This window comes from Aquila chrysaetos, chromosome Z (assembly GCF_900496995.4).
Source record: "Aquila chrysaetos chrysaetos chromosome Z, bAquChr1.4, whole genome shotgun sequence".
Lineage (NCBI taxonomy): Eukaryota > Metazoa > Chordata > Aves > Accipitriformes > Accipitridae > Aquila > Aquila chrysaetos.
The window spans coordinates 62,273,179-62,297,669 of record NC_044030.1 but is presented as its reverse complement, the minus strand read 5'-3'; the positions used below and the strand labels follow the sequence as shown (position 1 = coordinate 62,297,669).

At 38.3% G+C, this 24,491-nt stretch overlaps 1 protein-coding gene across 2 annotated transcripts in view; it reads left to right on the top strand.

Annotated features, from left to right (window-relative positions):
- The window catches only part of HOMER1 (homer scaffold protein 1), a 94,219-nt gene that overhangs the window by 37,245 nt on the left and 32,483 nt on the right, over positions 1-24,491 (top strand). For both annotated transcript variants that reach the window (XM_030003252.2, XM_030003251.1), the window contains exons 4-5: positions 481-573; positions 8,570-8,712. In XM_030003252.2, coding sequence (XP_029859112.1) covers positions 481-573; positions 8,570-8,712 — 236 coding nt within the window. The remainder of the gene's footprint in view (positions 1-480; positions 574-8,569; positions 8,713-24,491) is intronic.

The following is a 24,491-nucleotide window of genomic DNA, read 5'->3' as shown; positions in this document are numbered from 1 at the left end:
ATAAATGCTGTTAAAATTTGGAAAGAAATCAGTATTGTTTCAGTCATGGAAGAATGAAGCCCATTGAAAGCTCTAGACTAATAGTGACCACAATAGGCTTCAGAACCAGATCATTTGTTGTCAGGAGGAGACTAAAACATGAATCTGAAAGCAGCTGTGTAAGGCAGCTTGTCGCTATTATTAGCCATCTCTGAGGTGAGGTTTTTTAACACTGTCAGCAACAGATCAAACTTCATTGCATCATAATGTTCCTGACATATAAACAGTGTACACATTATGTCTGAAAAGTACTGAAAGGTGTATCACTGTGTAACTCACTTAAATGAGTATCTAATAAGGAGAAAAATGAAAAAAATTCTACTGACACAATTTGACTTTGTAAAATGTTAAGTACAGCATTCTGTTCTGCATGTAATGTACTACTTCACGCCTACTCTTTCTCTTTTTCCTTTTTTTTTTTTTTTAAATATGTACCTTCAGTTTGCTGAAAAATTTCAGGAATTCAAAGAAGCTGCACGACTAGCAAAGGAAAAATCCCAAGAAAAGATGGAGCTAACAAGTACACCTTCTCAAGTGAGTCTTATTGCCTGATTCAAGGCTAGTACTTTCATAGCTGTGCTATTTACTGTATTGTATCTTACACACACGTATTAAAAATGAACGGGGTACTTCCCAGTCACTGTGAATCCTTTCAACATTCCGAAGTGTCGGGAGGTTTAAGAATACATTTAACATGCACTACAGAAGCGTACAGGACACTTGCTTTAAAATAAAATTGGCCTTTTGCCTTTTATTTATTCCCATTCCTTTCTTTGAGCTTTCCCCAGTAACTTTCTTTGAGCTTTCCCATGAGTAAACATGGTGAGTGTAAGTAAATATAAGTAAATCTATAGTAAACACCTTTTGTGTTTTTTCTAATTTTATCTGTGAAACTTCAGGCAGTGCACTGTAAAGTACTTTTATAGAAGAATCATAACAACAAAAATCAAAGTTAAAACAGCAAAGTATTTTTACTTATTTCCTACTGTGTAGTATTCACTTGTGAAATGTGTTGAAGGAAGATGACAGATTCACATGCTGGTCCTGGAGTTTTAGTGCAGTTAGCCATGATGTAAAAGAAGAGTTTATAAAAGGTATCTCAAAACATGAACTGGGTTAATATAGTCCTAACAGGAGGATAAATTAATATAGTCACTTTTACATTAGTCATGCCTAAAATTAATTTACTTGAAAATGAGTACTTTGAGTTTGCTTCAAAAAAAGAAATTGCATGAGGCTTTTACGCCCCTCCACTCCCACCCCCTCTGCCCAGTGTTTCCGGTTCTGTGTGTAGCTGTTTGCTTTGTTTTAAGCAATAGTGAAGACAAAGGTAATTCCTTCTCTTGGAGGATGAAGCAGCTTTAAAACTACAGCAGGGGTTCCTGAGCTGAGTAGGATTAATGCAGCTGAGTCTTTTTTTCTGGGGAATCTTCGTTCATTGAATCAGTGCATCTCTTGGGTGCTTTGCACTGTAATGTGCTCCTGATCTTTGATGGAACAAGGGTGGCAGGCAGTTTGCAACAAGCTGTATGAACAGTTTTATTGCCACCAGAAAGCAACATCTGGTGCCCTTCCAAGAGAAGTCAGTGGTAACTAAAAGAATATACACAATGAACCAACCTCATGTTTTTTTCTCGATAGGCATTTTGCCTAAGTGCTAGGTTGGCTTTTGCTATTAAGGGGAAACTGCTTGCTGTACTGTAACAGGAGAAAAATAAGACAGTCTTTTTTTATTAGTTTTCTTGACTGTCTCTAAATTTCTGATAAATTCCATAAATAAACACAGATAATGGAAGTAGGTATTTCCATATTATAACCTAGTATACACTTGGCTTTAGAACCAGTGAAGTGCTTCTGCCAGCCTTCTAGTTACTGGATATTATAGGCAAAAGAATTACTCTGCTTCTCTTTTGACATGTTGATTAATAGTCTGGACTCAGAAGTTAAATCTGACACTGTTGAATGGAGTGACTTATAATCTGGTTTGGACATAAACTTGAACTACTCACTCAGAGACAAGATACTCTCATGTAGCAGCTGCCCTGGGTTGAAGCTTTCTCTTGAATTATATGAGCTATTAATATTGTTCATTTTCCTGTGCAGATTTCCTTTTATACTTGGAACCTAACATTTTATACTGTAGGCAGTTACAGAAATGTTACCTTGAGTGGTTCTATAATGCATGCTGAGAGCTGCAATTTAATTACTGCACACTTAGGCATAATTTCATGTTCAGGCCTTACTTTTCATCTCTTGGCTTTTTGCTGTGTTGATAAGTTAGCGTATTATTCTGAAAGATACAGTTAGTGCAAGCGCTGACACATCAGCATAATAGTCTTCACATACTTAAGGCTTCTCATTCGTTCCCCGGAGAGAAGGGAGTTGAATCAGGAACGTTGGAGTTTGGAGCAGATGAGAAGTGATGGCTTCATGGCAAACTGCAGCACTTCCATGATGCTGGAGCTCATTCAAAGAGAGTTATGACTGGGGCAAGGATGGGTGCGTGGTTATGGGGAGGAAAGGTGAGACTCTAGAGACATGTGAAGGAGCACTTGCTGTCATTTTGATCATCTGCCAAAAAGTGGCTGCAAAGCAAATAATTCAAGTATTGCCTTTCTCAGTCATTTTACAGCTCTTCTTTCCCTTTTGCATAGTGATCCTTTGCAGAGAGGTAAGGTAGAAGAATAAAGAGGTATTTGCGGTGACCAGTCAAGACTTCACAGGAGCCCAGCTTTTTTGGGAAGCTTTGAGAGGAAGGGCATTGGGAGGTAGTGTGTGAGTAGTGAGCTCTGTAACGGTAACCCAGTTAGCTACAAGTGTTAATCGCTCTTCTGTTTTGGACTTGTAGATGTCCTTCTGCATTAAATTATTAATAGGTAGGAAGATACGGCATATCAAGACTGGAAAATATACATGTCAAATAAAACGTTATATTTCTTTTGGTACTGCTTTAAAAAATGCCCTTATTATTTACCAGTTAAAGTACCAGGTATGGTACATTGCCCACCTTCTCTGCTACACAGTTCTGAAAGAGAAAAAGTACACGTGCTTTTTTTCTGCATTCAGTATGTCCTTACAGGTTGAATCTTTATTAAAATATGTCTACAACTAGTGTAACAAAACCCTGCATGAGGTATTTGCTCTTCACTGTTGTTTGATGTAACCCCGCAAATACTGCTGGTATGTGTGAGTTTCAGTTCTGAAGGTCCTGCAAAAACTTGTTGTGAAACTAAGGAGAAAGAGAAAACGAGGTAACAATGGAAATATCTCAGAAATAGAACATGTATTGGTAGTTCAAGTACTTAGCAGAGTTAACCATGTTAAAACTTCAGAACAATCTTATCTAAAGTCCACTGAAGCTAGGCTGCTTCTCTAAGGTGTTATGAGCTTTAGCAAAGTGTTGGTACTATTTGGCTAGATATTTCCACCAGAAAAGTGCCTCAAGGGCCAGGAAGTAGTAGTTCATGTTAAAGATTTTTTGGATGTGCTGTTTCATCTGGTAGCATGTATTCTTTGGCAGGGTGTGTGGGTGTGTGTCTGTGTGTGTAACACATAGTAGAAAGAAAACAATACATAGCCCAATTTGCAAGTACTTCGTAGCAGGAGCTCCCTTTCCCCTAAAGCTATGCTGCTGCTAATTTTAAACTATGCATTCTTACAGTTTCTTTAATACTGCCTGTTGTCCTCCTATTTACCAGCAGGTTTTGCTTTAATTTCCCAGAATATCTGGTAATATATAAAATCACCATTTACCTTGATTGTAAAAAGAACTTAACTTGTCCAGAGAAAGACAGTGGCCTGGACCAATAAATTACAAGAGATGCTCTTTTGTTACGTGTAAGTCCCACTGAGTGCACGGTGCTTTCTTTAAGAGGAAAACATTGTTTCTGTGCCAGAGAACTTGTACTTTCGACCCATCTATATTAAGATGGATTAATGTAATGATACACACTTTATCTATACCTGATATGTTTGGTGGCTTCAGTCTAGAAAGTAGTTGTCTATTTTAGTACTTCTAAGACCACCTATGCACAGAGGTACCCCATCTGGTGTCCCTTCAACTCAGCATTAGGTAATAAAGCTTTGCAATGCTCTTATCTGGTTTATATAAAACTGAAATACTGGCTCCCCTGCTGTGCCACCTCTATTTCCCAGACCCATCTGTTAATATAGGGAATTATTTTGCTCATGTCAAACTCATGGATCTTACAGTGACAAGCCACCCATGGCCTATTTTCAGTTACAAGATTGCCAGTGCACTGAAAGATCAACGCTTCAACTTGGAGTTCACTGAGCTGCATGAAGCAATACCCTGAAAACAGTGTCGTTCCTCCCCCCCCCCTTTTTTTTTTCTTTTTTAAAGTAACCTTAATTGGGTTCAAGTACAGAACCAAATAGAGCAGTTTGCAGTCTCACCGCATCAGTCTTACAATCAGCTGGAGTCTGAACCTCGGTTTTTCTTTTTCTCTAAGCAAGAATCTGTCCTCAGATATTTTATATGACCCTGATAATTTCAGATTAAGACATCTGTTAATTTCTGAAAATGTGTGGTGAGTAATTCACTCAAAATAGTCTTGTCTGTGATTCTGAGCCCCTCCTATACAGGCTGTTAGGAATAGCTGTTGCCTGAAAAGTTCTAGACACACAACATTTTTTAGTGCAAGGAATGGGTTGGTTTTGGCAAAATGGTCATGGTTTATCACCTGTTAACTTTTTCTTTGTAGCAGTACAAAATGTACTTACAATGCTTGTGGGAAAAGTAACCTTCTGGGATGTTATATGAATTTCTATACTGGAACAAATGTTTCACATGTGTTAACGGTATCTGAGTCAGTAACTGGCAGACTTACGCCATTGCCATTCAGTACTGAACATAGAAGCAGTATGAAGAACAGCAATGCCAGGGAAGTGTATAGAATATTTAATGAGAAAACAGTATAACGCTTAATAAGAAAACAAGGCAGAATTGGTTTGGTTTGTTCATGATTTTAGAACCATCTACCTACTACTTTTCTTCTGTTCTGTATTTAGTCACCATTAAAAGGTGGCTTGATCTGTGCTGTGAAGTCTGCTTGTTTTACTTTAAAAATTCTTCTGTGAGTGCATGCATTTTGTTTATAAGATTTTGAAATTTAAGGCATCTTTTGATGAATTCCCCTCTGTTATGTTTAGTTTATATAATGTAGGCAATGTCATTTTTGTACTGCTTGACATCACTGAAGTCCTGCATACTCATTAGTAGGTCCAGAGCTCCTTTAGACAGTGCAGATCTCTGACAAACTCTTAAATAGCACAATATACATGAGTCAGACACTCACATTTACTTGTTATGTAGAAAAAACTAATCCTTACTCCATGTGAAAGTCCAGGACTGGTGAGTGACTTAAAGTTTATCCTCCAGAAACCTACATATGATACAATAGTGGTTTTATACCACAGGAGAGCTGTTAATCCTTTCTTCTCAAATGCATGAAATATCTATTTGTAGCTGTCATGAGTGGGAAATAGCAGGCCTTAAAATATATCACTGATTTTCAGGAAGACTTTCTCAGGAAGTCATTTTCAATTGAAGCACTGTTTTTTCCATATAGTGTCTATACAGTTGACTGTTAGAACTAAGTTAACCAGCTCTCCCAGCTAGAAGGGAAGGGTGCAAATCTCTTTTTAAGCTGACTGCAGTTTCTTCCCCAACTCTGTAAAGTCTGGAGTGGATGTGTGAAGCTATAATGGTATGGAATAAAAACTTCATTACATATGAACATCTCACAAAAATGTTTCCAAAATTCTTTTACTCTCTCTAATTAATATAAAATGGGAACATATTATTTGTAAACATTTGTAAAAAATTTGTTCAGTGTAAGTGGCTTTTTCAGTTGTTTTTGGTGTTTTATTCATAGCCAGCTTCATTATAGTTGCCTGCAAATAAATTATTTATCATGCAGGGATAGTTGTGAGTTTGTGAAAGCACTGATTAACCTGTATTATTGGTGGAAGAAATACACACTAGAATCTGATGCTTCTCTTGTACATAAAAAAATCAGCCCCTCGTGAATTTGCAGGCAGTGAACCTTTATGTATTACACAGACTGTGATGTTTGTCAGCATTAGTTTTTGTCACTTGAATTTCATTCACATTAGAAGTCTGTGAAAGTGCTTTACTGAAAAATGAGCGTAGATGGAACTTGCATGTTTGTTTTTCTTCTACTGAAATAATTTTTATGCATTCACGCTTAAAACATCTTAATAAGTAGCCTCTGGCTTTATGTACCTAATAATAGTGTTGTAGAAATTTTAGCTTAAAGGTACAAGCCATCCAGATTTTGTAGGGTGTGGTATGTATTTTTAGAATAGTAGTGTAGTTTGGGAAGAGGAGGAAATAAAAGAGAAACTCTTGGGTCCATAAAGGCTTTCATTTAATGTCACTGGAAACTGTTTATCAAATCAGAAGCTAATAATAGACAAAACTATATAATTTGTATAGAATAATTCATTTGCTTGATGATCTTGCCAACTCTGCTCTCCTTTCACACTTAATTTCAATTCAGTTTCAGTTCAGTAAAATTGTTCTGTAAAAATAAAGAATTCATTTTGACTTAAAGTATTAACAGTTAAGATAATAGTTTCGAGAATAAAATAACGAGATACTTCCTGAAAGTAGGTAACAATTTGCATTCATGTAATAAAAAAAATTACATTTCTATTATAAATAACAGTTTATATCTGTGGAATTAATTCAGTGTAAGCTTACTATTTCTGCTTTTTAAGCAGCAGAAATTTAATAAGAAGGTGCAGAATGGAGACACAGGTGCCTGTGCATTGTATAGCTTGATGAATGCTAAATATAATAGAACTTGAAGTCACTATTAGAATGTTGTATCACGCACTAATTCAAGCTGTACAGTGAGATACATATCTCTTGCTATGTGAGAAATGTGGCAGAATAAAAGCAAAATTTTGACAGTTGTTGTGCTGCAAATGCCTAATGTAATTTAAAGTGCAATGAAAACGTTGAACAAGATACTTTCGGTTAAGGGACACCAGAAAGGTGTGGAAAGTGATCATGACAGCCAGATCTTACTTTCTGTAAAAGAACTGAGTTTTTCCATCTAGTTAAATCTCAAAGTCAAGGATGACATTTCCTGTAGATGGAGGATCAGATACAGTATTGGCTTTCAAAAAGCCTTATCCTTGTAAACTAGTTGAAGGCTACAAGTGGAGGCTCAAAATTAGGCCCTGGTCTTTAAAGATCGTGACCATCTTCAGATATTTTGTAATTCCTTCTGAGATTGCTGTTCTTCAGCTTCCTATGCAGTGTCAAAGAGCTGGGAAGAGGAGCTGCTGGCCTTCCAGAGACTGCGCTTGTGCTTCAGTTTAATAACTTTAAACAGCAGTTTTGTCTGTTCCTCATGCAGATGGTAGAAGGCTGTGTGGCCATAGGAGATGCTTAGCTTTTGGAAATACTGTAATTCAACCAGTCCTCTGCTGTATAGACATCCTTCCATGACATCCATTGAACTCTATTCATGAAACTCCTCTATTGTAGAGTTAAGTGCTACCACTTGATTACTGAAAGCCTGCTAAGACTTTTTAAAATCAAGATGAGCTGCTTAGCTTATATGACTTGCTTATCTCCTGCGAAAATCATTACTTGAAAAAGAATATAATAGGAAAGGAAATACTAAAACCACATACAGGGACTGAAAAGTCTATAACGTTCTAACTTAGGATGTGGGCTACAAGGGTGTACTTTGTATGAAAAAGAAGTACTTTTCAGTGACTAGAAATCAGCAAATGGTGTTTGTTGGCCAAAACACAAATGCACATGTTAGCATGATGAAGGGTGATTAAAAAACCACACCACTGCCTTTGCTGGGAGGCAGCCACTAAGGTTTTTGGGTGTCCAGTTACATAGCAGTAGCAGAAGCTGCCTGGGTGTAGTTGGAGTATTCTCCTTCCCAGATAATACCATGACCAGCAAGAGGTAGGCCAGGCTAATGTGCCTACAAAGGTTTTGCAAGGACTCTGCTGAACAAGTGTTCTTTACAGGTGGCTCATAGGTGGAACAGTGAATGCACCATCAATGGGCCTTCCACTGTTCTCTTCAGTTAATAAACAATATGAAAGCTAGATTTTGAAACAAATATCAGAATCGTTTGTTTCACTGTGTTAAAATATAAAGTAAGAGACAAGAATCCTGGGTGTCAATAGTCACACACTGTGTAGCAGAATGAGGGCTGAATGTAATACCAGGTAGGAGAGAGGTCTGTAATAAGCAGGAGGCTGGATACCTGCAAATAATTTGTAGGTCAGTTGTGTTTTTTACAAGCCAATGTGAATCTTATGGTAATATACTTCTAAATTAAATTCAGATTATGAAATATGACCATGAGGGATGCTGGAAATCTGAGCCTCACATTAATAGTAGCTAAAATTTGTGTATCATTTAAGAATTAATGTTAGTGCTTAAATGCACATAGCCTTCCTGAGCAGGTCAGTTTGTAATTTTAATGTGTTGTTTATTTTACTTAAGGAATCAGCTGGAGGGGATATTCAGTCTCCTTTAACGCCGGAAAGTATTAATGGGACAGATGACGAGAGAGCGACGCCGGAAGTGACGCAGAACTCAGAACCAAGGGCTGAACCAACCCAGAACGCATTGCCATTTACCCATAGGTACAGATTCCATTCCCACATCCTGATTAAGTGATACCTGTCTCCTTCCTTGTTAAAGGGACCTTTTCCCATATTGTGTGAAAAAAACCGAAACTCAACCCCCACAAAAAAACCCTGGACTGGCCCTCAGATTTGCAATATAATCTTTGTTTTAAGAAAAAAAATAATGTATGAGAAAAACTCTTGGAATAAGATTTGGGGGAATGTTACCTTATAGCTTAATCAGCTTAACATGAGCCCTTGAACACTGGTGAGTGTAGGTGTCCCTTTAACAGGAAGCATTATTTCAATGTCCAAGATCTTAGTGAAATTAACTGCTTCATAGAATACTCCAATTAAATTATTTTTGCACACATTCTTTAAATGACTGATAGGACTGGATGTCAGCCTTCCATTGACGAGTTGTTGGAAGAAAAGGGACTCTTACAACACTTCTGCATTATGAAGTTTAAAGCAGCCTTTAACTGAACAGTTCTCTTACAGTTGAAAACATTTTTCAACTTTTTTTGAAATATGAGAGAAATGTAGTTCTGCTTCAGACTGAATTTGTTGCACTAGGAGTGCTGTGTTCTATTGTTCTTTAAGAAAGCTACGACTTTTTATTTACTGATACAAATAAGGAGTTAAGGTTGATATATCTTGCCTATTAGAAATAATTGTAAATGGGTCACTCTCAATAAAACACTTAATGTATTGAGAGTAAGTGAAACATTTAATAAACTTAGAGCAGAGCTAGGAATACTAGATTCATTTTTTAAAACATTCTAGTTCAGTTTAGATAGAGTTTAAGATCTCTTGATCAAAGCTTGGGGAATACTAGGACATCAGATATGTCATGCAATTCAGAATGAGCAGAGGTGGAACTGGTATTGTGCAGGACTTCTTAGTTTTTGTAAGAGAACAATACTATCAATCGTATCTGAAAAAATAATATGCATTTTCAAATGAGAAAAAAAACTTTACTTTTGCACTAATTTTTTAACAGAGTGATTGTGTTTATTTTTATACTTCCAACTGTCACCAGTGCATCTATTACAAGCTTTAGAAGGAACGGTGCTTTGTGAGAGTGCTGTGTGCATGTTGAAGGAGTATTACAAATATTGGACGTCTGTCAGTGTTCTGTAACAAGTTCATTTGAACTGTTTGTGTGTTGGAATTCTCTATCAATATTTTTGTGAAAAGGAGTTGTGATAAAGTCCACACATGAGTAATGTTGTTTGTTTTTTTAAAAAATGATAGCTGCAAGATCTCCCCTGTCATTCTGCGTATGTAAATATGTTTTCTGGTATGTCAAATAGTAACTACGCTTTGCTCTGCATTGAGCATGACTGAAGATATGTTTGAAACTATGTGGTTGTAATTTTTGATGGTGTAGAATAGAGGTTACAAAACTTTTACGTGCTTTGCATTTTTCTATCTATGTCATGCATGCAGTGTGAGCGCCTGATTTTAGTTTTTTGTCCCATTAAATACCACTAGCTAGAATTGGTCTTCCAACAATAACTCTGCATTTTGAGGGTCACTTTTCATGATGGTTCTCAAAAGACCAGTGTTTTGTCTTGCTAATGGTAGCTTCAGATTTGTTAGTGAGCTATTACTGAAGAAAACACAAATTTTTAAAACCCTTTGAAATAGATTTAATTTTGGACTAGGTAAGGTTTTTATTATAAATAAATAAAGAATATTTATTTATTATAAATAAATAAAGATGCATGAAACACATGCATGAAATAGATGGAAAGTGAAGCCTCCAGGATTGTGTTAGTCCTGGTTAAGTGGGCATGTTTTTGTAGAGGCATTTCGTAATACTGAATTGGCAACTAGGTAGACACACCTAGCTGCTTGTGCTGGCTGACAGGGTGCTCTCTGCAGGCGGTCTACTTGACCTGATTTCGAAGAAAAAAAATGTAAATTTAAAACCTTACATCTCAATCATTGGAGTCTCCCTGGGCTTTTCGTGTGTTAGGGGTACAGAAAGGGATTGTGCTCCTCCTTGTTCCTTGCCCTTCTGATGGCGCAATGTGTTGGTGGCACTGTGTGTTTGACAGAGAGGAGTTGCTGAACGGAACCCTTTCCTTATGCACCTTGGTAACTCCTGCCAATCACTGAGCCTTGTCCTCCTGCACCCTGCATTTCAGGAAAGGTAAAGTTTAGCCAGTGCTTCCGGGTGAGGAGGGTGATGCTGGAAGGGCATTTGAGTGTTGCCTTGTGCATGGCAATGCTTTTTACATATTTGCCTTTACTCCAGGAGCTGTTGATCAATTGCTAGGTGCTTTTCAAAAGAAAAGGCATTGTGGTCTTCCCTCCAATGAGTTCTGCTGTAGGGGACATGACAGTCACTGAGGCTGGCTGAGCTTCACTGAAATAACACTACCATATCAAGTCCATTTCTTCCATAAATAGGAAAGCTATATTCTGCTCTGGCCTTGACAAATACATACTTACCCTGTGAAGAACCAAAAGGAGTGGTCCTCAGTATAGGCTGGAGCACTGGGAACACACATGTGGGGCTGCATGTAAGCAGCCCGGGCAGCCATGGGGCAAGCGTTGGAGCTTCGTGGGCAGGATGAGGTGCTACAGCACTGCAAGGAGAGGTGGCTGGTGAGGTGGGAACTGCATTGCTGACAAGAGGGTTGGCAAGCTCAGCCAAGTGCAGGTGTCTCTGCGGCTGAGGGCAGGTGTGAAGATTTGAAGGGGGCTGCTGTCAAAACAGTGATACAGGTAAGGGGTTTTCATGTCTTTGTATGAACTGGAAGGGTCTGACAGGAGTTAACAAGGTCAGAAATCACAGGCGTGGAGGTCATGCTTTAGCTGACATCTTACTACTTGTCATTTTTAATCTGCACACCTGAAAAATGTTCAGTTTGATTTTGTTTTAACATGTCCTGGCTGGCCACATATGTCCTCTTCTGCAAGTGTTCTCTGTGCTTTTTATGTCTTAGTGTAAGTAGTTGGGGCCTGTTATTTCAGCAGCGTAGGTGTAGACTACATTGGTATTTATAGGTATTTTCTGACCACTTATACCCAAAAGCTGAAAAACAGCATTACTTAAGTCACCAGAGTTTTGTTATTAGAACTCAACTTTCTTATTATTTCAGTAAATAATTGTCAGTATTGAAGTGAACATTCTCCAGTATATGTCTAAAATCCCATTCATATCCCATGAGCATAATAAAGCAGAAGTCTAGTTGCTTCAATTTATCCTCATCTGGAAAGTCCTAATGCTGTTCACAAGCAGTGCAATGCTAGTCAACTGCTTGAGAGATAAGGATATTAAACAGCTACGAGCCTTGCACAGAAGATAAACTCTTGTAATTAAACATCTTGCCTTTTTTTAAACTATCTATGATGGTTAATGTTGAATTATGAGGTAATATTACTTGGGAACTCCCACATCCGGTAATATACGTATGTAAGAGCACTGCTCTTACAAGTAAATGTTGCCACAACAAATCAAAGTAAAATGTAGCCTAAGCCTGGCATTAGAATTTCTAAAAATCTTGGCTGAGACACTGATCGGTCGTGTTCTGAACGATAGCTATTCCCGGAAGGCTTTCTTCTCACAGAAGTTAGTTAATCAAATCTAATATTTAAAATAATTAAGACTAAAAAAAGTATGTATTTTTCTTCTTAAGTAAATCTTAGTTTCCTTAGACAACTTCCTTGTTTAAAAAACATTTTCCACATTCCCCACCCTCCCCCCACCCCCAACTGAAAACTATTGATCATAAAATGGGGTTTGGAGAGAAAAAAGTTGCTAAAAAATTTTAACTACTTCTGATGTGCTGGCTTTTTAATAAAAATTTTAATCCTGATGGTGCATCGTATACAATTCTGGTCATCTGAATGAGCCCAAAGAAATACTATACTAAGCTTATTCAGCCTTAGAATATAATTCAAATATTAAAAGTGAATAGTGTATCTGGGAAACTCTGCAACTGCTGCTCGGGGCGTTTCGGTAACTCTTTGGTGAACTTGCTCTTTCACCCTTGAAGAGAATACATTTGTTTATAACAAGCTTTATTCCATTTTTGGTACCTTATGAAGCTGATAAAACACACTTCCAGAAACAAAATGTAAGAGGATTCTTCTGGGACCAATCTTGAAAGTCTTCAATTTTGTGTCAACCCTGCCATGAACCTGTTACCTCATTTTTTCTTGTAATACGTAAACTTGGAATATCTATTACATAATGTTTTGATCAGAATATATATGTGTGTGTGTTTGTTGCTTGTTCGTTAAAATTCCTATTTTTGTATTCAAACAAGTTTTTAATAGGGAATTTTGACTCATTGCCTTAGTGAAAATGAACTTATTTCAAATGATGTTTATATCTTAGATATGTTATTGTCTAGATAGCTTACCATTTAATGATGCTGCATGTAAATCCAATGCTGTACAACAAAGAAAAAACAAAAATCTTGCTCCTAGCTCATGTTCCTTCACCGAGTTTTCATTAAAAGTTGTATGCAGAAATCTGTTAGTAGCTTTTTCACTTTGTGTATTAAAACTACTCATTTCTACAAGCTTAAATATTTTAGTTATGTTACAGTAAAGGTACTTCGTGCATCATGCTGAACTGCTAAGTTGGCTTTAAGGAAAAGTTTTGAGTTAATTTTTGTGGTGTTTTGTAATTTGGATTTATACTCAAATCCTAGCATTTGGATGTTCTTTATAGGGTTATGCATAGCTTCCTTACCAAGTAGTTCTGGGGGAATGTATTACTTTCTCTTTTTTAAATTTCTGGTTTTGAATGTTATTTAACCTATCGTAGGATAATTTGTTGTTTTGAGGAAGCTCAGGAGCTCTCTAATCCAAGCTCCTGCATAAAGAAGGTCAGCCATGAGATCAGACCAGGCTGCTCTAAGCTTTATCCAGTTGGGTTTTGAAAACCTTCTAGAAAGAAGACTGATAAAGCCAGTCTTTTTAAAAAGGTTTCTCTATAACATAAAAGGCTGTAAGTGCCTTCACATTGCACAGTGCTATAATGAACTGTGACATTTTAGGGCACACTGGAGGAACTCTGGTAAATTCAATTACTCTGTTGAGAAAAGACTATTTCTTGAGGCACACTCAGAGAAGAAAGTCAAAGGTGATAGGTTCAGCTGTCAGTGTAAGCAAAGAACTTATTAATATAGCAACTTAGATGTAGGTCTTGACTTCACCTCAACTGACATTTGTTTGATGTTGTGAAGGTCATACCTGTACTGTTTTTTGGCCTCTTGTGCTCCACTGGCAAGAGCCTGCTGGTCTCTGGAAGAAGCACACTGGGAGGGATTGCTCTCCCCTCCCTCCCTTACCCAATTCCTGCTGCTTCCCATACTCCTGCACTTCTGCCTACATTGCTGGGCTCCAGCTCAAGTAGGCTATCCTTCAAAATAAAAGTTCTTGCTAGGAAATTATTAATTTGAAAGGAAAAAAATCTTACTTTGTGTTCGTGTAGTTTTTTTTCATGTCTCTGACTTTCCTGACTGCGACAATTCCTGAAAATTCTTAAGGTATCTTTGGAGTACATAGTAAACCATTACATGGTTTTAAACCAGTAGCATGTCAAACACAGCATAATACAGCTCATCCTGTAACATTTTGATAAGGTATCTCCAGTAATGGAAGGAGAGGTGGAGAGGACTTGTATCTGCTATTGGAAGAATGGTCATGGTGTATGTGTTGCTTAGCTCTTCAAAATGAAGAAACTCTGCAACTAATAGAGCTAATTTTAATGGCTGGGGGAATGGATGAGAGCCAAAACTAAAAATAGCCTAACACTTAAGAGAGTAATTTCACCATTTCCCTTGTGCACCTAAGCACATTCTGGTTTGGAGCATGTGAAATACCTACTTCCTGCCGTTTATTTAGTGAGAGCTCCAAGGGGTGATTCAGATGATGTGAGCTGGGTGTTTGAAATTAGATGATACAAATACTGTCCTCAGGGACAAGTGAGCACTCTTGAAACATATCTGTCAAGTACATTCTTAGAAGAGAAATACAATCCTTATGCAATTTTTATTAAAAAAAAATTAAAAAACAACCAAAACAAACCCAAAAACATACTACTTGTACTATGTAATTTTTCTCCCCTTTAATCACATAAGAAAAAAAAGCCCAGTAAAAATGAAAATGGAAAAAAAAAAAAGAAACTATCCTGCTTGAGGAATGAACTTTCATTTTCTAAAATACATCCATTGTGTTCAACCTGTCTAAAGTATGGATGACATTAAAAGATTATTGTTAATACTTCAGCAACTGTAAACATTGGCTCTGTGAATTGGGATATATGATACTTAACACTAAATCAGATTCTGTAGTGTGAGTGGTTTGGAGGTTTTCATTGGTTGTGTCCATTAATTCACAATCAGTAATTTTGTTAGGTGTTTTCAAGAATACAGTTTTCTGAAATGTGTTGTTATTTTAGGAGTCTACTCTTAGCACACAGGGACTTTTTTTTGTCATTTTTAGACATTGGTGGAGGAGCTGTTCTCTTTATTCTAGATTTTCCTAGTAATTTACCTGAATAGTGTACTTTTTCTATTGTGCATTTTGATACCAGTGTGTATGCTTGTTTAACTTGGTGAGCAGTGTCTGTGAGGTTTGTTTTATGGTATGATTTGTACATATATTATTTAGAATCTGCTAGTTTGTGAGTTGTAAGCTCAAACATGCAATCATCTTTTCAAGAAGAAGAATTAAAATGATAGCTATAGAAGATCTTATGTAGACAGTTGGTACCTCATGTTTTCTTTACACCTACTTCCATCAGTGGTTTTGATACTGTTTAGTGTCATTGAAGAAACCTTTCAACCAGTAAATAGGGATAAGCTGCAAACTGAACCTTCCCTGGACACCATGAAGGAGTCCAAGATATTGTCTTTAATACACCAGAGATCTCTGTGGGTAAATTTTGCTGGAGTTAGGTCAGCATTTCCACCTATAACCAGTGTCTTATCAAACATTTTTTTCAAAACTGAGAAGTGTCATTAGTAGCAAAGAGAACAGAAACAAAAGAAATACTGCAGGTCTCAATACACTATTCTCTAGAAAAAAACCCACAATGAAAAATTTTGAGAGGAAATAGCCACTTTGTAGAATTGCTTTTTATTTTAAAATAATCTGTGGAAAGACTTAATGCTTTGAAGCTACAAATGTCATGCCTTGTTTGGATTGGAAGCCTCAGTGCGTACTTGCCATTTTTCAGCCACTCATTAAAGAAACAAAAATAGAAAGCCTGTAACACCTGAAGTTACCAGGGAAGAAAAACCCCACAGAGCTATTGATCCCCTGAGTCTCAAATGAATTTTCTAACAGGCATGACCATTGAGAAGAGAAGCCTTTTGTGAAAAACAAAGGCAGAGGGGATGTTTTGCAGGACAAACCTATTTTTCACGAAGTCTGATCACTCAAACTTTGCTGTCTCGTCCTTATTGGTTAGGAAGGTTGATGCATGAATGTATTTTATGACGAAGATAATGTGAACCATTCATGCCCATACCTTCAGCCTGGGATTAATTCTTGATGAGGAGGTGGGGGGCTTTCCTCGGGGTCTCGAATTTTGTTTGTAACAAGAATTCCCTATGGCAGTCTGTTCTGCAGGTAAGAGTATCATACAGTTTGCACCCATCTGCACACACACGTGCTTTGCCTCTGCAGAGAGACGTCTTCAAATTATGCCCCAACAGCCACAAAAGTATATGTTAGGAGATAAACATTCCTTGTAGCTGGTGTGTAGCTGCTTCATTTCAAGTGCAAGACTTAGTCCACTTATCTTTACCAACACAAAATACATTGCTTATGCAGCCACCCGTATGGGTAGACAAATGCTAAAGAAACTTTTCCAGACTTGTTCATTTACTGTTTTCTGCCTCTAAATGGACTCTGTAGTTATAATCTGGGTCTATGAAACTGGAGAATAGTCTAGACTTGAGTTTCAGCGTACATACTCCCATCCACATAGAAATTAATGGAAAGGTTACACAGTTTCAGAGAAAGGATATTAAAGGGAATTGAAGATTTGTTGCCTTCAGATCACTTTTAAGTATGCTGCAGAACAATCTGCATCACTGTCTTAGATTCGTGTGTATTTTGCTCATCTCAAGGTTCACTTAGTGTCAGCTTTGGATTATTTTGTAAAATCAATATACTGAACATGGAGAAACTTGTGTAACTTACAGTCATTGTGGTCATGGTAGAATGCCTCTGTCATATTCCTTAGGAGTAAAGGAAATTGAAGTGTTGCTGAACAGTTTTGGATTCAAAGTCCCCAAGCTAAAAAACAACTTTAAAAAAACTCAGAAAGCAAGAGAAGACTTGGCCTTTTGTCAGTTTTGGTATATTAAAATATGTTATAGCAACATTATATTCTCAAAATACAACCTTACTGTTCTAAAGCCCACACCACATAAACCTGCCTCCCAAAGCCACACTTTCTTGAGTATTTGTGAAGTGTGTATTTTTAATGAAGAAACATCTCCAGTTGTTCAGTTGCTTGAGTACTTCAATATCTTCATCCAGATTTTTTACAATGAGGATAAGACACCAGAAAATGTAGCTTAGAGAAGTTGTGGATGCCCCATCATTGGAAGCGTTCAAGGCCAGCAGCCTGGTCTAGTGGAAGGTGTCCCTGCCCATGGCAGGGAGGTTGGACTAGATGATCTTTAAAGGTTCCTTCCAACCCAAACCATTCTATGATTCTGTACCGGGAATTAGTTTCATGCTTTACTGAGAAGACAGGAGCTAAAATTAAGTCACCTGAAACAAAAAAAGCCAACCCAACTCCAGCAAAACAACAACAAAAAAAGCCCAAACCTTTCAGTTAGTGGCTCTTTTAAATGCAGGCTCTTTGTGTTTCGAAGTCACTTGGCCTCTCTATGCTGCACCAGATATAATGTCTGTTTTGCCTGCTCTTATCTTCTGAAAGATCAGTGTGTTACTGTACCTCATCTGTTTGCTTTACTCTAAGAGAAAGGATATACGTGAAGTTTTTTAGGCAGCAGGGCCAAACCCTGTGGAATACTTGAGGGAAGTATTTTTAGAAAGGGGGGAGGGAAAGAAGAAAAAAGTCTGTAACTCAGTGCATTTTAGTGGAGGTGAAGCTGAAGCTCCATTGAATGCATCTGATTGATACCAGTTTAGTCCTTCTCTTAACTGATACCAACTAGTTACTCTGCCCTCTGTGTTATCTTAGGTGTAGTGGCAGATCATGAGATACACGGACTTCTCATAATGAGAAGCTGCACGTATATATATAGATAGATATCCACTTCTGAAATCTTACATATGCATTGTGGTTATGGTTTCATTGCTGTCTGGAAGGCCTGATTATAAACATACAACTATCATGACAATGTTAATGACTAAACAATTACTATTCTTGAAACAGCGTAGCACTCATTTTTCTCAAACTTCAAGCAGAATATAAATAAACATACCTTCATCCTTTAACAACTCACATTGGAGATGAAATGATCAATTTACTTTATGGGTTTTTATATTTCTTTTAGTCTTTTCTGTATTACTCCCTTCTTAACTGCCCCCTGTCGTTGGAGAAGAAGTACACTTTGGAAACAGAAATCAGTCTGGTGAGCACCATCTTCTGCAGATGTTTAAGCTTAAGAGCCTGTCATTCATTTTAATCCTACTGTAATTTATAAGGTTACTATTAGATATGGGGTAGGGGAATTTACATTACATCTGACCTGAGTTACAAGATGCCAAGCACCGTAAGTCATGGAGTGTTTCCACTTTAAGTCTTGGTGAATTATTAATTGTGGATTCACCTAAAATGCACTACATGGATCCTTGGATCCGTGGGTTTTGCCGTTTATAAAGTGCTTAGGTGGAGTTAATGAAGCCCATATGGACTTAAAAATTAGCTAATTTTTAATCGATTAGATAACTTTCTCCTAGGGGATTGACCATGAAAGTCAGAGCCGATGATAGCTGGCAACAAATACTTAAGTTACGGATTCTTTTCCTGTTCAAGGTGTGAGATAGATGTGCTGCTGTGCCAAAATCTGCTTGGGTTAAAAGGAAAGCAGAGATGGAGCATGAGTTTAGGAGGTGGCTGCAGCTCCTATTCCTTTGCTGCCTCTCTGATGCTGTAGTTAAAGCTTCAGAATTAACAACTGTGATTAGCAACTGTACCTTGAGCAGCTGATACAGGCTCCTCCAGCGGTCACACAGAAAGGAGGATTAGATGGAGCTGCATGAATGCTTCTGTCCCCTGGAATACTTTTCACTCCCAGGCACATGTGGCTTAGGAACTAACTGTGCTGTGTCTGTTGACTTCTCCAGTTAAGAGCGAACATACAGTTGTCTGTGTGTTGCAAAGAAATCATGGTCAACTTGATGAAGCCACTTGCTGGTCTTAGATTTATTGATAGGATTCAGCCAAATGGATTACCTCTGCCCACTTCTTGAAAGAATGCATATTTAAAAACTAAAGTTTGACAAAGCAGAGAAAAGCAGTTTAGAAAACTATATTAAGAATACGTAGCATGAGTATGTATATTTTTTTAAAGAATTGTTTTATATTTAAATTAATCCTTTATACAAAAAATAGCTTTCATCAAAGGTTTTTTTCCTAGAATTTATCTGGAATAGAGCTAACTGAAATTCATAAGCTGTGTCGTTGCCTATTCTTTGAGGGATCATGTTGCATCCCTGCAAGAGATATAGGAGCAAGGACCAGGAGCTCTTCATTTTCACATGAAGTAAAAAGCTTGGTTTCAGGTCTAATCCAAAAGATCCATGCTGTTTGACTGATATGTTACTCTTTGGAGTGTGTCATTTTTGTGAGATAAATTAAGATTGCTAAAGATTTCTCCCTTATTTAGAGGTAGGCTTTACAAGTAAACCTAGTGAAGGTAGTAATTCTTTTGGAGAATGCTGTGGCCTGGGTCCTCTAGGGGAGAACCAGCAAATTCTGCCACATCCACATGACACTGAGGTAAAAAAATTATGCCTGAGGGGCTTCCATAGTGCCTGATGCATTTCTTCATAGATAGGCACCTAAGACCACTCAGATGAAGTACCATCTCAGGATACTCAACCTCTCTTAGCTTTTAAATGTCTAAACCTGGGGAAAATGGGTTTCGTCCACTAAGCTCTCTTTACCAGGCCCAGCCTCAATACCTTCTGACAACATTATGATCCAGAGTTGTGCTCCCTGTTTTCTATGGAGGTAACACAAGTGTCGTGTTCCCCAGCATTGCTGTCATCCTGCCATGGCTCCCTGGTGGGCTGTTTCCTTTACTCTCCCTACTCTCCAGGTCATGATTCTTGTCCAGATAGCATAAGGCCGTGGAAGACTACAGTAAAAGCTTGTTGATCAACTGAAAGTCCAAAGCTGCTTTATTGTAAGCTGTTTCAGAAGGTGTCTGAATGCGCAAACAGTATTCAGGCTCCACCTGAACAAGTTGTGTTATTGAACATAATTGTGTTAATGTTGATTATTTTCTGTTGCATTGTAGTAAGCAGACACCTAGCAGTGGAACTTCAATAGCATTGACCTACTTCCTGCAGACATGGGTAGAGGTTGGGGGCAGGCACAGATAAACACAGAAGTGGAATATTTTGTCTGTCAAAAATATGAAGTACTTAATGTATTCTCTTCTTGAGGTAAGATTTAGCTTGAAGAATAAAATGGGGAATACAGCTAAATAGAGATCAACATTTCCTATAGTTTTCCATCAGCTTTATGCTTTAGGGAAGCTTTCTGTTCCTAAAGAGTCACGTCTTTTGAGTTCCTTTAATATCACTGTAGATGCCAGTGATATTTTGTAGTACAGGCAGAAGGTGGCTCGTGTTGATCAGTGGTTTTGATCATGTAACAGGGGGCTCTGCTGAGATGAATTTAAGTTGCTGAATAGCAGCACTTTGGTGAGATTTGGACAACTGGCAATTCATAAGCATCATCAAAGTATTTCATAGCGAAACCAAACTGCCATCAAGTTTTGTCTATAATGAATTGGGTTGGCACAAATCAGCAGTGAACTAGAATACAAGAGGGTTTTTTTTAATCAGCTCTTAAGCCATTTGGCAAATGAAGGACACTGGAGCTGGGTGAACGTGCTGAAATAAAATGTCTGGGATGTCTTGGACTCTGTTTTCTCAAGTACACAATAATAAAATGTTAACGTGTGGTCAGTCCATTTGTTGTGATGAACTTTGATTGTAGGGTTGTTGGCTTTGCAGATTTTACTCTGTGGCACTGTAGTGTAATGATGTCCTGTCTTCCTGTCATGAAATGCAAAGGGTTTGGTTTTGAAATTAAAGTTAGAATAGTGGAAACCATTCTTCTGGGAGACTGCAACCACACAGGACATTAAGAAGTGGTTTTATTTAAACAACATGGCTCAGACAAAAAAATCCAAACCAAACCAAAACCCTAAAACTGAATTGACTGAATTATAGGAAGTTAACCAACTCTGTAGTTTGCCAAAGGAAGAAAAATAAGAAGTTTTTTCCCCTCACTATAGTGAAAATAGGTATAGAAATAACATAGGGGTTAATTGTCTGAAGCCAAATGCTTTTTCATGTAGGTAGTACATTCAGATTAAGTTTGCCTGAATTTTAAGAGGATAACTAAAATAGTTTCCTGCATGCCCGAAGTGTGGTCTAACTGATCACTGTGTATGACTGCGACTTACCTGTTCACTTTATTTAGGAAATACTCTGAAATTTAAAACTAATGTAATTATATGACAACACCTATTGTGTAGCACCTTCTTTCTACACTCTCCAGAGATTTTAGTATTCTTGTTTAATTCTATGTTAGCACTTTAGGGATCATTTGTGCTGGGCTTACATTCAGCACAGTGGGAGGCTCAGGAAAGCTGGCTTTTAAACATCTTCACATCATGCTGTTTGCCCTACCCTTTTCCTAGTCTAGGTGCCTTATCAGGTGTTCCAGTTTCAGCTGGGATAGAGTTAACTGTCTTCCTAGTAGCTGGCACAGTGCTATGTTTTGAGTTCAGTATGCGAAGAATGTTGGTAACACTGATGTTTTCAGTTGTTGCCAAGTAGTATTTAGTCTAAAGTCAAGGATTTTTCAGCTTCTCATGCCCAGCCAGTGAGAAAGCTGGAGGGGCACAAGAAGTTGGCACAGGACACAGCCAGGGCACCTGACCCAAACTGGCCAACAGGGTATTCCATACCATGGGACGTCCCATCTAGTGTAGGAACTGGGAAGGGGGGGGGGGGAGTCGCCCCTCGGGGGACTAGCTGGGTGTTGATCAGTGGGTGGTGAGCAATTGCACTGCGCATCATTTGTACATTCCAATCCTTTCATTATTGCTGTTGTCATTTTATTAGTGTTATCATTATCATTATTAGTTTCTTCTTTTCTGTTCTATTAAACCGTTCTTATCTCAACCCACGAGTTTTACTTCTTTTCCTGATTTTCTCCCCCATGCCACTGGGGGGGGGGGGGGGAGTGAGTGAGCGGCTGCGTGGTGCTTAGTTGCTGGCTGGGGTTAAACCACGACACAGGGAAAGTGAAATAGTGCTCGCAATATTAGAAAACAAATGTGCTGAAACAGTGCCGTGTCACCTAGGCATAGCCTTGTGAAAGGATGGGAGCTCAGCATCTCTTCTGCTGTCTGTGAATTCACAACTAGCAAAACTCATGTGCAACTTCATACTCTTGGCATCCCTGTTGGGTTTGTGATGAGTTAAGTAAGATGGGGCAGGGGAGAGAAGTGGGGATCCAAGCTTTATATTCTGCTTTAAAACTATTGTGTCAATTAAGTGTTGAATTGGGAAGAACAGGTCCATAAATTATTATATTTTTAACTTCCAGCTGAGTTTTTGAGCCAAGTCATTTAACCTATGCATTATTCTGAAGAGAAGCTGAAGGAAACCTAAGATCACTTAGTCTAGACTGAGTAAAGAAGAACTAGCAGCTACCAGTGAGTTAAGGAAGGAGCCATGTTAGATTTTTTCTTAAAAACTGGGATTTTTTTACCATAGGGGAGAGGGAGAAACTTACATAGGCACTGCTTCCTCTGAGTGTTAACCTGTAGTTCACAGAAAAAGTGCCACTATCAGAGACTTCCCATGTATTAAATTTAATCTTTTTTTTCATCCATTTAATCTCTTTTTAGTAAATTTGACTCTAGGATCAACGTAGTGCAAGAAATTTAGTCTTTTCTTGGATTCAGATTTGGTTTAGAAGAGGCAAATTTAATACTTCCATTCTCTTAAAAAGCTGGGATGGAAAAAAATGTGAGTTACAGTATCCACTTACAAGTGTTGCAACTCACTTGCAAGTTGTTTTGTTCAAACCTGTACAGTCAATAAATATTTTGCTGTGATCCTATAGTTATGCGACTTACTCCTTGTTCTTCAAAGTACTTCTGACAGCTCCATAGATGGTTTAGTTTGAGCTTTATATATAGGCTATTGACTCTTAAGTAATTGTATGGCTATCACAGGAGATAAATGAAACTTAATAAAATTTACCATGCTCTTACATAGCTCCTGTTCCCTTAATGGAATAAAATTATTTTGTTGTCAGCATGTAAACTGACAGTTCACCTCTAGTGCTAACTGTGCGATTAATGCATGTTGTTCTATTTACTGGAATAAGCAAACTGGCAATTGCGATGCAAGAATGAATTGCACCAGTAGTTATTATTTGATATTGTAAGATAAGCTAATGCAGTAGCTGGATGAAGGCCAAATAGTCATAATTCAGAATCTTTATGAAACTGCCTAATCACGTGTAAGTATTCCTCTAGGTCATTCTATAGAATGTCTTTCTGTTGTTGGTACTGTAGTTGTGAGGCCCTGCAGCTGTAATGATTGTTCTGATGAGTTCAGTGTTTTCTATGAAGGTAAGAGAGGAACCATTAAGGGGTCTTAGAGGCTGAGCTATCCTGTGGTATCACTAACAGAAGGTTCAACTAAGATCTAATATAGGCACTTGTAAATCTTTCACATTCAGCCACTCATAACAGCTGGTGTCTTCAGCAGAGGTGCAATACACTCCAATTAAAGCTGTGACAGTACCTGGAAATGCAGGCAGAGGTTTGTGCTGAGGATCTCCACCCCTTTGCATGTGGTGTATGTCAGATTTACAGGGTTGTGAGAGGTTCCTTTAGCCACCTCACTGCTCTACATGTAGCTGCAATTGCTCAGAGCATAGCTCTTACTGTCTTCACTCTGTTGTTGCAAAGCTGAGAATCTTTGCTGAGCTCTGTAGAATCGACCTGTAGCTGCAACAGCCTCATGGGCCACATCTATACAGCTAAATAAAATGGGCCTTGGCACTGAGGGCTCTGGGCTGAACCATTTCCACGTGTTACAGCAATGATGCTGGATCTCTTCTGCACTGTGCAGTGTCCTTGCAGCTGTAAGACACTGTTTTGTATGGAGTCCTTTTCCAGTTCCACATAACCTGCAATGATTTGAGGGCTGCGTTGCCACCCCCAGAGTTGTATTCTCCTTGCACAAAAGCACGGATGTGCCTTGCACATCCAGAAGCGTTTTGGATGTGCTTTGCATGTCCAGAAGTGTTTCAGATGGGCATGGGAGGGTTGCAGACCATGTAAAGCCTTGGAGGACTGTAGAGATGGAAGGGTGCTAAACCTGACTGTGTGCAAACTGTGCCAGTTTGTGCTGGTCTGTCCGGCCAGCTGACACGAACCACGGCAGTGTTTGGAGAGTGCAAACTCCCCAGTCCATATGGCTTTCAGAAGCTCGGGGCTTTTTGGCCCCATTTTACTTAGTGGCGGATGTGTGGTCGCTGGGAAAAGAGTTGTTCCTGGTCCTTACTACCGCAG